Genomic DNA, 14,235 nt, shown 5'->3' with positions numbered 1-14,235 from the left:
TTGTTTTTCTAGGAAATGTTTATTTTCAAGTTGGAATTGAAACTGACAGGCATCCACTCTGCTTGATTTTAGATTTTCACCTCATCATCTAAGCCCAAGGAGACTTAATGCACCCACAAGTATGATGCCCAAAAGGACTCCACAGCCACCCCAAGTACAGCAGACAGGGACGTCTTATTCAAAGACATATCCTGCAGTAGCTAATGCCTCAATACAACCAAACAGTCTTCATGTCCAAGGTGAGCGCTATCTTATACTGTTGACCGATGAATATAATTTCTTAATTTCTTAAAAAGAAAAAATACCATGTACCATGTTAGCTGATAGATAGAAGATATCGAAATTGAAGGTCTTCTGTAGTTTTTACCTTGAAATGGCAAACTGAAAAAGATGATGAAATGCACTTTACAGATTTTTTACATTTTTAAAAGTGATGAAACATAACAAAAATGTTTTTAGTATCTCCATAATTGTACTGATCCGAATATTAAACATTTTTCATTCAGTAAATGGCATGAAATCGAAAGCCAAAAAGCAATGTCAGAATTGCAATATGTTTTCTTTCTACCCTACAATAATAATTTTTTGTTAAAATGGCAGCAGTAAACAAAGTTGTTCTACAAAGCTTTCTTAAAGTTATGTCAATAAAAAAGTAATGATTTTTAGAACATTGGTATAAAAAAAAAAAAAACACTAATAAGCCCTCCTCCACCCTTCCCCTTTCATCATGACTGACTGGTCCAGTGTTCCACTTGACTTCCATCTTGACTGGCTGGTCCACTTATATCTTCATCTCTTCCACTGAAATCCAGTGCCCACTCCTTACATTCCAGGATAAAACAGAAGGGATTGGAAAGAAATTATAGATTTTTTAGGACGCTTCCCTAACTTGACATTGCTGAGCAAAGACTTGCCAGCATTAGAAAAGATGAGATTAAAGGGATCCTATCATTTAAATACTTTTTTTTTCTAGTTGACACATCGGAATAGTCTTAATAAAGGCTATTCTTCTCCTACCTTTATAAGTCGTCTCCGGCCTGCCATTCGGTGAATAATCCATTTTTTGTCGGTATGCAAATGAGTTCTCGCGCAGCACTGGGGGTGGGCCCCAGCGCTGAAACAGCACTGGGGGCTTCCCCAATGCTGCGAGAGAACTCTCCCCAGCTACGCCTCCATCTTCTGTAGCAACCGCCTCTTTGTCAAATAGTACAATATACAGGACAAAATGTTGTCAGACTTGTGCGCCTGCGCAGTCGGCTCTGCCGTCGAGACCCAGGCAGAGGCGAGTGTACAGGCCGGCAGCAATTTTTTTGGTGGCCACTTATGTGCGCATGCACAGTACACTCCTGTAGTTCTATGGAGAACAGGATCAGGTTAAAGGAGCAGGAGTCTAAAGGCAAGCCAGGGTCGTCAACAACAAAGAGCAGAGTACAAAATTGGGAGGCAAAAGAAGAGTCAAAAAACTGAACTAGGAGCTCAAGGCACATGGGACACAGGCAGAGGGAGTTAACTTCCAGGGTAAAACTGTATAGCCAGTGGTGAGCCGGAGCGGAAGCCAAACCTATATTGGCCGCATGACCCTTGTGCTAGAAGTCTGTGGTCCAGTTCAGGAGGGGGCTGGCAACCCCCCGCACATTGTAGCGGAGGTTGTGGCCTGCCCCTCAACAACCCAGTAGAAGAGGGCCACAGACAGAGAGAAGAGAGGGCCTGCAACCCCCTCATGCCGCCATGGAGGTTCCAGCCCAACTCCTAACCGCCACCAGGACTAGAAGAACAGTAAATCATTTTAATTCTAATTGAATTCAATAGATACCTTTGAAACTAATATTCTATACGTTGAACAGGAAATCTAGAATACTCTGCTTAAGGGTGGACACATTTGTATGTTTCTACATGTTCTTAATTCGCTTACCAAATAGTGCTAGTGGTTGTGTGGGCTAAAATCTTATGGCATACTCCCTTTAGTAATTGAGCTAGAGTATTTATTTTTTACCTTAGAAAAGAATACAACTCTAAGGTGGAAGTATTCTGTAGATCTTAGTCAAACAAAGTTTCTGAGCTTTAATCTATTATGTAACAAGTCTACAATTTATTGAATGGAAGCAAACTCTCTTATAGGAAATCTGTCAAATTCTACTCATTATAAAACAATAGTGAGAAACTTAACACCAAGTTATAAATTATGAGCATACGGCTCGGCATAGGATATTATGCTGATGAGAAATCTATGGTTGTCTGAAGTAAGTTAATTCACAATTGTTACAATGTAAGGATTGACAGAAAAGCAATTAAGTCTAAACTATATTTAGCCTATGAGAAGAACAAATAGTACAATATACAGGACAAAATGTTGTCAGATTTTGCAAGCTCTCTTTCTCTCCAAATATCTATCTATCTATCTATCTATCTATCTATCTATCTATCTCCTATCTATCTATCTATCTATCTATCTATCTATCTCCTATCTATCTATCTATCTATCTATCTATCTCCTATCTATCTATCTATCTATCTATCTATCTATCTATCATCTATATATCTATCGTGTTCAGCAATATATGCTTCTGGAATATTTCAGATATTACTGTCAATTCATATTATGTACTCGTACTACATATATATTAAGTGAATACTTGTCCAGGCATCCTTTTTCTGCATAATCCCTTCTGCTTGTATAGTTTTGCTAATGTTCACTTCTACCCCCAAAAGAGTTGTTTCTATACTGTTGGTACATATGGTATAAATTAACCATTATGAATCATTCATTAAAACTTTTATTTACAACAGGTCTCCTATAGATACAGTATACATATAGATAACTCATTAATAAAAATGCTTAGATTATAGCAACGTCTTAAGAGGGTTTTCTAGGCTAAAAGTTCTTATGACCTACAGTAAGAATAATTGAAGATTCAAAGCCTGGCGCCTTCACCAATCATGTGGTCTCCACAGCTAATTCACAGAAAATCAAGCCTGAAGCAGAAATCTATGTTTACCATGTAGTGGCTGAACCATGTCACTTTAACTCAGTGCAGAGAGCTGTCTGCTTCCTGCTCCACTCTCTGTGTAAGCAATTGATTTATGGGGGTGACCTCCACTGATATGATATTGATGACTTCTCCTCTCTTCTGTTTTATCCAATAATCTGTGCCCCCCCCCCCATAAGATCATAATAGACCTTTGAGGGTACTTTCACATTACATTTTTATTTATTTATTTTTTTAGCTGATTTCCCCTTTATATGGAGCTGATAAATTAGCTCCAGTTGCAGGAAAAATACAGCCTCCAAATATAAAGTAGAGAGCTGATTTAGTTCCTCTAGGACAGTGATGGAGAACCTATTGCATTGTGCCAGAGGTGGCACTCAGAGCCCTCTCAGTGGGCACCCATCTGTGGCCAGATCATACTGTGTGGAGGACACTGTGGAACAAAATGTACTGTGTGGGGGCCACTTTGGAGAAGGTTTTACTGTGTGAGGGCCACTGTGGAGCAGATTGTACTCTATGTGGTCCACTGGGAAGCAGACTGTGGGGCAGGTTGTACTGAGTGGAATCCCTTCACAATTTATATCACACGGTATTGGTTATATGGGGATATCGTCACTCCTTAGGGAGAGACCACCATGTAGGTGTGTGGAGTCTTATTAAGCCATATGTACTCCACTATGAGGGATCATGGGAAGAATATGCAAATCTGTCTTCCATGATGTAAATAGGAAAACAGTGCCTCAGTCATGAGTGACGATACCCCCTTAACCCTGTCTAGAAACCTCTCACCTCTGCCAAGTTAGTCTTCACTGCGCCGGGCTGAACAGATCCAAATAGATCGAAACAGCTGTCCTCTGCTGAGAAGACTGGCTTGGTAAAATCCCACAGCAAAGGCCTCTGGGAAGGTCATGATGTTAAAGGGAGCGACCCCTAGTGGCCTGCATGACTGAGGCACTGTCTTCCTATTTACATCATGGAAGACAGATTTGCATATTCTTCTATTGGTTATATAGCAGACATGTGATATTATTATAGGTCATAATAACATTGGATGATCACTATAAAACAGATCTGTGCGATGTAAATAGTGAACATTAATTGTTCAAAATTATACCAAATGTGGTACAAAATAGTTTATTTAATTGAAATATTTGTAAAGCCCCATATACACAACTGTATTTTGTGGGTCTGTAATTGTCCGCACTTGTGGATCTGCACAGTATTAAGGTTAAATTGATGTGTTGGCACTTTGCAATAATTTAATGAGTTTTGGGTTGCAGTTTGGGCATTTGATCTCTAAAAGGTTTGCCATCACTGCTCTAGGATCATGCAGATCATGCAGGTTCCTAGCACTCAGCAATCCCATGACCACCAAGCCGGAAGGAAGTGGTATCATACAGGCTTTCATAGCAGTATACACAGAACAAATACACTGATTACAAAGACAGGAACAGTAATAAACTGTCCCTGCCTTCTCTTTGAGGAGTCTCACTCTACCTTACAGCCAGCTTTCACTCCTGCTGCTGCACGATCTTGTGTACCTGCTAATTCTGCATAAATGTACACATACGTCAGAATTGCAAAGTTAGTTGGCACCTGCCCAGATGTATGGGTAGTTTGCAAGTGGTTGATTGTGTTCAAAATTAAGTAAATGTCCCTATTTTTACAGATTTAGCCCCCTTTGCACACGACCTCACATATCGTGTTTCCTCGAAGATAAGACAGTGTCTTATATTAAATTCTCGTCCTAAATATAGGACATGACTTATTTTCGGGGGGGGGGGAGTGTCTTATGAAGCGGGGACACAGAACATCGCGCACAGTGCTTAGCAGGCTGCAATGGTTTGGGGGGATGCCTTATTTTGGGGGGTGCCTTATATTAGGCAATTAAACAGAGAGAAACATGGTACCTGCCATCAATGGTAACACTCCCTGTTTTTGCTTATACAGTCCTATGAAAAAGTTTGGGCACCCCTATTAATCTTAATCATTTTTAGTTCTAAATATTTTGGTATTTGCAACAGCCATTTCAGTTTGATATATCTAATAACTGATGGACACAGTAATATTTCAGGATTGAAATGAGGTTTATTGTACTAACAGAAAATGCGCAATATGCATTAAACCAAAATTTGACCGGTGCAAAAGTATGGGCACCTTAACAGAAAAGTGACATTAATATTTAGTACATCCTCCTTTTGCAAAGATAACAGCCTCTAGTCGCTTCCTGTAGCTTTTAATCAGTTCCTAGATCCTGGATAAAGGTATTTTGGACAAACAATTCAAGTTCAGTTAAGTTAGATGGTCGCCGAGCATGGACAGCCCGCTTCAAATCATCCCACAGATGTTCAATGATATTCAGGTCTGGGGACTGGGATGGCCATTCCAGAACATTGTAATTGTTCCTCTGCATGAATGCCTGAGGATTTGGAGCGGTGTTTTGGATCATTGTCTTGCTGAAATATCCATCCCCGGCGTAACTTCAACTTCGTCACTGATTCTTGAACATTATTCTCAAGAATCTGCTGATACTGAGTGGAATCCATGCGACCCTCAACTTTAACAAGATTCCCGATGCCGGCATTGGCCACACAGCCCCAAAGCATGATGGAACCTCCACCAAATTTTACAGTGGGTAGCATGTGTTTTTCTTGGAATGCTGTTTCTTTTTGGACGCCATGCATAACGCCTTTTTTTATAACCAAACAACTCAATTTTTGTTTCCAAAATGAAGCTGCCTTGTCCAAATGTGCTTTTTCATACCTCAGGCAACTCTATTTGTGGCGTACGTGCAGAAACGGCTTCTTTCTCATCACTCTCCCATACAGCTTCTATTTGTGCAAAGTGCGCTGTATAGTTGACCGATGCACAGTGACACCATCTGCAGCAAGATGATGCTGCAGCTCTTTGGAGGTGGTCTGTGGATTGTCCTTGACTGTTCTCACCATTCTTCTTCTCTGCCTTTCTGATATTTTTCTTGGCCTGCCACTTCTGGGCTTAACAAGAACTGTCCCTGTGGTCTTCCATTTCCTTACTATGTTCCTCACAGTGGAAACTGACAGGTTAAATCTCTGAGACAACGTTTTGTATCCTTCCCCTGAACAACTATGTTGAACAATCTTTGTTTTCAGATCATTTGAGAGCGGGCTGTCCATGTTCGGCGACCATCAAACTTAACTGAACTTGAATTGTTTTGTAGAAAGAAATGGTCCAAAATACCTTCATCCAGGATCCAGGAACTGATTAAAAGCTACAGGAAGCAACTAGAGGCTGTTATCTTTGCAAAAGGAGGATGTACTAAATATTAATGTCACTTTTCTGTTGAGGTGCCCATATTTTTGTACCGGTCAAATTTTGGTTTAATGCATATTGCACATTTTCTGTTAGTACAATAAACCTCATTTCAATCCTGAAATATTACTGTGTCCATTAGTTATTAGATATATCAAACTGAAATGGCTGCTGCAAACACCAAAATATTTAGAACTAAAAATGATTAAGATTAATAGGGGTGCCCAAACTTTTTCATAGGACTGTATTGCTGTTGATAAATGTTATTACTTGTGATGTTCTAAAAACCTGTTTATTTTTTTTAGTGATGACTTCTGAAGTGGAGTAATTGTTGGTGTGGGTCATCTGTATCCCAAGTTGCTGAGTTGATGGGTGAGTGAAGCACTACTGGTTCTGTGGTCACATCTCAATATGCAAAGACCAGCAAGACATCTGCAGACACAAGCAGCTCTGGTTCAAATACAAAGCTTGACTCAAAGGACAGGAGAGCACAGTCAAATTGCGGAGTTGAATGAGAGTTCGAGGGCACCAAAAATGTCTGCAGTGCACTGCACAAAGATGGCAATCATTCAATAGCCAAACCAAAGTCAAGCCTTGACATTCAACCACTGCTGCTTCTATCTGCACATGTTTTGTCAGTTTTAGAACAGTGAAATGAGATCACCAGTAGAACCAATATACACATCAACTCAACAACTCAGATCACAAACATCCCTACCAGGTGTAACAACTATCACTAGCCTCTAAAACTCTTTCAGGTCTGACATATCACATCCAAAAAACAAAATAAACAGATTTTTAGAACATCACAAGTTTAATAACAGTTATCATGAACGATATAAGCCATTGATTTGAAAAAAAAGGGAGGTTAATGGTGATGACAGATGTTTCAAGATGAGTTTAACTTGACTATGTAAAATAATGGTGTTTGCATTATGTTCTCCAAACCATTGCATTGTATCTTTACATACACTGGATAGAGTCTAGTTGTCTTTTTGTGAATCAACCCAAAAGCAATAGAAACTTGAGGAAACGTATTGGCTCTAGGATGTGTTCAAGTCATGTTTGTCAACCCCTGTTATTGTGCATGACAAAAAAAGCTCCTGAATGCAATATTCTACGTTTTTTTAGCATGAAAGTATATGTGTGATGGGTAGATATGTGAGAAACGAGGCCTTTTTGGTCACTAGTTCAGTTAACTAACTTGTGAGTGACTATTGCTGGCCAAATTCAAAGACTAAGTTGCTAACAATGAAATCCCACACCACACGAGAAAAGTTGGTATAAGAATTTCTTTCTTAGCCTGAGCAGTGCACACAAAGAGACCTTTATTACAGAATGTGCAGGTTTTTATATCCACATGCAGGAAGTAAACAACAGCAAGCTCTGATTGGTTGGTCGAGATATCTGCCTCCTGTGACATCAGCTCCAGGGTACTCACTCCATCCAGGATGTAGCTTCTTTCCATGAGGTTTATGCGATGTCATTTCCTGTGGGAGTGACTTCTTGCCATGTGGGTCATGTGATGTCATTTCCTGTGATGTCACTTTCTGTGGGTGTGCCAGGTCCTTCCATGCTATCATGAGAAACCCTGTATAATCTCCCTGTGTCCACATGTTCAGGCCTACACCTGAGCACAGTATAGAGGCCATCTTGTCATGATGTCTGGTACACTGTTAAAAGCCCATAACACACAGGAATGTCTTTGCAGCCTCAATCTTCACAATCCCATGCGTGCATTACAGTATATACATATAGCCTAGTATACAGCTTAGGCTTAGCTCTGACCTCCATCCACCCCCAGTCACTAAATGTGTAAGGGCTGCAGGTTAATTGAATGTTATCTGTTCATGCTCCACAACACCCTAAGGGCCCCTTCACACGGCTGATACGCTGGCTGCTTTAGAACGTGTAAACGTTCCGTAGCAGTGGCGTCTAAAGCAGTTCCCATTGTTTTCTATGGGAGCCGGCATACGTGCGCTCCCCATAGAAATGAATGGAAAAAGCAGCCCATTCATTTCTATGGCGAGCGCGCGTCTGCCGGCTCCCATAGAAAACAATGCAATCTGCTTTAGACGCCGCTGCTACGGAACGTTTACACGTTCTGAAGCAGCCAGCGTATCAGCCGTGTGAAGGGGCCCTAACTGTTTTTTCCACTTAGAGATGCCCATTGTCTCCAACCAAATGGAGACTGCTCAAGTCAGCTGGGGGAGGACTACTATTTTCAAAGACAATAGATTGCAAGATGCCAGCAGGGACATATGATTTTAGTATCAACCTTTGACAAAAAGGCATATATAGCTATATCCAGATATTGCTGGCATCATCTTGTCACATAATATCATATTCAGTTTGAAACATAAATAGTTATACTGCATTTAGTTTTAAGGATAACAATGTTTTTTGTGATCATATATTTACAACCTTCACAGATACTGTAGGCCTTCATCAGAGTTACAATATAAGTTGGAAACATATACACCAAATGGCAGGCATTAAGTTGATGTAAACTGAGACCTAATTTGTATTGTTGTTTGCTTCTTACAATGTTGATTTAGATGCCCATCATTGTGCCGCAGCTTGCACCCATCAGAGGTGCTTTGGTGAGCCATACTGAGCTTGTTTCTACTGGTTCCTGAGCTCAAGTGACCTAACATGCAGTGCTAGGTCAACGTATGAGCAATGCTAAATGTGCTCATTTAATACCTGGATGATCTAGTGCCCCTTGGATTTTTAAATGTACCTACCAAAAATATTTTGTGAACATATTGGATACACATGGATATGATTTTCATGGAGTGCTTTAATATAATTTAGCAAATACTGGTGTGAAAGAACATGTTCAGTAAAATGTAAAATTTAACACCTTAAATACTTTGGAATACCATACAAGCATCAATACAAACATGAGTTTTGCCATTCATTATAGGTCCCTGTGACATTTAACAAATTTGCCCTGGATGATATGTGTGCAGACTATTTATCAAGTCTTACTGCTTGAGATGTCTTTGTGCAAAGATGAATTATGACTTATTTTGCTACACTGTAGTGTTTTCCCTATGGATGTGGAGTAATGTGTGTTCCTGTTTGCAAAAGTCTACCTCTTTAGAGCAGTAGGACTACTCCCATGACAAGTCAGTGTTAAGGTCATGATCCCACTTAGAATGATTTGTTGGACCTGCTGTGGGGTAAAGCCACTCATTACTTCTAACCTCATGTATGTTTTACCATTTACTTACCAATGATAAAGTCTTTTTTTGACATGATGGCTATGGTGTCATACATTCTGGTTGGCTGTTCACACTAGCTTGCAACTCAATGTTCACTTTTACTGTGAAGTAATTACATAAGTAATGAGATACTGTAACTAAAAGAAGCATGTTCCACTGCATTAAAATCAGACTAGAAAGGGTTAAGCTATTCCACTTTCTCAAGCCAAATTCCTATGAGAGTAGTATACAATTAGGGCCAGATCCTTTTAATGATGGATGCTTAGAACTTGTTTTAAGACCCATACCATTTTTCTTCATTGACTTATTCTCTATGAAATATGAATGTCATATGTTTATGTTGTAACCTTGTCGTGGTTTATGACATAATGAATAAATAACTATATGTAACTTGTAGATATCTGATTTGCTTTTCTGCAGCATGTGATTTTATAAATGGCAGCTACAGTAACACTATCTACTTCATAAATATAAAGACTTCAAAATCATGTTTAAACTAAGGCCCCAGGTAGCGTCCTGCAGCAAAAAAGCGCTGCGGGAAAAACCACTGCGGTAACACATCACAGTTTTCCTGCAGTGCTTTGTACAGAGAGTTCACAGAGGTTTCCTTAGTGCACTTTCTGCATCAATTATACCTATATACCCATTTTTACCTATATTCCTGTAGTTATAATTGACATCCTGTGAGTTCTAAAACCACAACGGTTTTGGAAACCGCAGTGTGTCCACTGCACATATTTTACCACAATTTGGGGATGTGATTTGCTAGATTTGTTTTTTTTCATCATCACATTCCAAGACCCATAATGTGTTTATTTTTTTTGTTGAAGTAGCAGCATGAAAGGTTGTTTTTTTAAAAGGTGCAATTTTTTTTATTTTCAGTAGCATCACATAAAATGTAATGGTCAAGCCCTTTCCACGAGGGGCAATTCCACTATACCAAATATGTTTTGGTTTTATATGTGTTGCAACTTTTCCACAATAAAAACTTTTTTTTAGGCCGGAGCATCAGGGGATGGAAACGCGGCGATTTTTCCGGTGCGGTTTTTGGAAATCACAGCATGTCAATTATATCTACAGAAATGCTGGCGGCTTCCCCGTAAATATTATTGCAATAGAAAGTCCCTGGTGGAAACTCCACAAACTTTTTGTTTTTAAAGCACTGCGAGAGGAGCCGCAATGCATTTCTGACGCGTTTTTTCCGCAGCGCTTTATAGCTGCGGGTCGTCTCGTGGGGACTTAGCCTTAAACAAACAAAAAAACAAAAAACATATTTGGTGCTTCTGATTTGTAATAGAACGTTTCAATTTTTTTTGGTTGTACATATTTGAAGGTTTGTTCATTGTAGGACTCATTTTATATTATGTATTAATATTAATGCAACAAATTGTTACAAATTTGCAACAATACCAAAACATTTCCATTTTTATTTTTTTAACGTTTACACAAAATTAAACCACCTGTTACTGTGCAGGGTTTTATTAAACTTTAATTCATTTGCACAATGTGTTTGTTTCGTTAGGGAGGTCTCAATGCATACTCTGTATTCCCGGTATTATTGTCGGTCAGTGAAAAATTGATATGACCTAAGAGGCATTTAGCCATGGCAGGACTGGAGGTCTTTGTGAGTCCCAAATCTTCCATGACAATCATAAACACCCTGTGGCCACAGTGTCCTCATACTAAAACAGAGCTATGGCCCTCACAGAGCCCTGATCTCAAGAGGGAATTACCTAAAGAGACTTAAAAGGATTTATGTGAGTCTAAATCCACAGAAGATCTATGACGTTTAGAACAAGCTCCCTGTCAAGTTCCTTCAAAAACTTTGGGCAAGTGTACCTAGAACAGTGGTCCTTAACCTTGTTTGAGGTAACGAACCCACCAGTTTCATATGCACATTCATCGAACCCTTCTTTAGTGATAAATCAAATATGATATTTTTTCCAAATTCAAGACATAGGTATATGTTTTTTTACTGGTACACAAAATGAACCGAGCATAAGGCCTAGGGTTCGATCGAACCCTGGTTAAGGACTACTGACCTATAAGAATGGATGCTTTTTTTCAAAGGTAAACCACCAAAATATTGGTTTAGATGCTCATGCATCTCATATATAAACTATTTCACCCATCATTTACGCCTAAATGATAGTAAATCTGACTGGGCTGATGGCCCGGCCCCCTCCATGCCTTCCCCTTGCCCCCTTTTAGGAAAAAGTGGCAAAAGCAGCACAAATTTTTAAAATGTTGCAGTTTTATGTGCAAAACCATGTACGAAAACTGGCACACAAGCATTGGCGTAACTACCAGAGTAGCGGCTGCCACAGGGCCCGGTACATTAGGGGGCTCGGCGACAGCCACTACCGCTGAGGTTTTGTTTTATGTTTTGTTTTTTTTAATAGACCCCATTTACTTACCTCTCCTGGCTCCAGGCAGGCTTTGGGCCTACTTGCGTGACATCCCTGACGTCTCATGACCGGCAGGTCAGGGTCATGTGACGTCCCGTACGTCATTGAAGATGGCCGACATCAGCAAGGAGCGCAGCGAAGCCAGGGATAGGTAAGTAGCAGTGTTTTTGTTTCTATCCCCCCTTGGGTCTTCAATTATTATACTCTGGGGTCTGAAAAACCTCCAGAGTATAATAATTGTTCATGGGTGGTCCACAATGGGACATAATAGTGTGTACAGGGGCCATTATGAGGTATAATACTGTGTGCAGGGGCCACTATGGGGCATAATAGTGTGTGCAGGGGCCACTATGGGGCATAATACTGTGTGCAGGGGCCACTATGGGGCATAATAGTGTGTGCAGGGGCCACTATGGGGCATAATACTGTGTGCAGGGGCCACTGTGGGGCATAATAGCACGTGCCAGGGGAATATCGGTTGGTGTTTTCGGCGTTTGTCTGGGGGCCCCCATGTCAAAGATTCACCACGGAGCCCCACCATTCCTAGTTACGCCACTGCACACAAGACATAGCAAATCTGGGTCAATGTGCCTTGCAGTGTGAACAAAGCCTTAGCCATATGTAAGGTATCATTATGTAAGCAATATTCTAAATAGATGCATTGTAGTAATTTGTGTTCATTGCCCTTAATCATGTAACGTTCAGTACATTTGGTTCTTATTGTGTGATACTAATGTAAGATAAAGCCCAAACCACAAGGTCAATAGATGTGTTGCTAACTTATTGCACATATGAATATGATTATATCTGGAAATACTCTTGCATGTGAGTACGGGTAGTACGTAAAAGTTTTTTTAGCCTTAAAATGGTAATATTCTGTAAGTTAGATTTTGTCCAGATTTTCGAAACCCTTCCTGATGAAAACATCCAGTACTATCAAATGTGTGTCAAGTACAAGAAGGAACACGTGTTACACAGGTGTAAAATATATTTTCCTGAGTGTTGATACTTCTTGAGGAATAGATAGCAAAGTCTGTTTTTGAGGCGCTCTATCTGTGATCTAGGCTCTGTATCTTAGATCTCCATATACAGATTTATTACAGTAAAAAAATCCCTTTGAAACATGTATTTTTGTACCAATGCCGCACTGATGTTTCAACAAAAAAAAAAAAAGAACCAAATTTACTACATGAACAAAATCCTCCATCCATCAAAAGGACTTATTGTTTCTAGCTAGAACATATTTAAGGGGAATGTGTAAATAGCGGTATTGTTTAACCCTTTAATTATGCAGGGTAGTTTGGACATTAATGCTCAGAAACTTTTATCATATTTCCCATCTCCGCATTCTAATATACATAGAGTTTTTATTTTTCTGATTTTATTTTACTCAACATAACCATATGAGGATTTATTTTTTGCATGAGTGGTATTTTCAGTTGGCTCCATTTTTGGGTACATATAATGTGGGATTAGTTTTTATTAACATTTGGTGGGGTATATGTGAAAAAAATGCTGTTCTTTCATTAATTTTTCCATTTTGTTTTTACGGTGTTGACTCTGTGTCAAAATTGAGCTAGCAACTTTGTCCTGCAGATCATTACAATTACAGCGATAACATATATTGGTTTTATTATGTTTCACTACTTTTACTAAGGCCTCCTTCACACAATAAAAGTAAAAGCGGATCAAAATACAAACACATGCATATTTGACCGCATTTTTTGAGTCTTTGCATATACAAAGACCCCAAATTATGAAGCATGTCCTATTTTTCCCCGTACACACAAGTGTACGGGATTATACAAGTCTTCCTGCAGATACATGATTGCAGATGACATGTCGACATGTTTTTTGTGGATTGCAGACACTAAAAACCACTACGGTCAAGTGAAGGCCTAAATAAAACACGTGGTTATTTTGTTGTTGTTGTTTTTTTTTGTTTTTTAACCCCTTCCCGCCGATGGCACTTTTTGACTTCCTGACCAAGCTCGATTTTTCAAAACTGACATGTGTCACTTTATGTGGCAATAACTTTGGAATGCTTTAACTTACCAAAGTGATTTTGAGATTGTTTTTTCGTAACACATTGTACTTCATGTTAGTGGTAAATTTTGGTTGATATGTTTTGTGTTTAATTATGAAAAAATAGGGGAAATTTGGTGGAAATTTTGAAAAATATGCATTTTATAAAGTTTGAAATGATGTGCATAAGCCAAAACAACCTATACCTAGTAATTTAACCCTATAAGTGCTTAACAGGAATTAAGACAAAATGGAGGTGAAATTTACACATTTGATTTTATTTTATTAATATTT

General features: G+C 39.3%; 1 protein-coding gene across 1 annotated transcript in view; it reads left to right on the top strand.

The window, feature by feature from the left end:
- GLIS3 (GLIS family zinc finger 3) overlaps positions 1–14,235 on the top strand; it is a 294,145-nt gene that overhangs the window by 257,853 nt on the left and 22,057 nt on the right. Inside the window, exon 8 of the mRNA XM_075278899.1 lies at positions 73–239. Coding sequence (XP_075135000.1) covers positions 73–239 — 167 coding nt within the window. The remainder of the gene's footprint in view (positions 1–72; positions 240–14,235) is intronic.

The sequence above is a fragment of the Leptodactylus fuscus genome, chromosome 1, assembly GCF_031893055.1.
Source record: "Leptodactylus fuscus isolate aLepFus1 chromosome 1, aLepFus1.hap2, whole genome shotgun sequence".
NCBI lineage: Eukaryota > Metazoa > Chordata > Amphibia > Anura > Leptodactylidae > Leptodactylus > Leptodactylus fuscus.
Note: the sequence above shows the minus strand (reverse complement) of the source record. Positions and strands in the feature narration are given on the sequence as shown.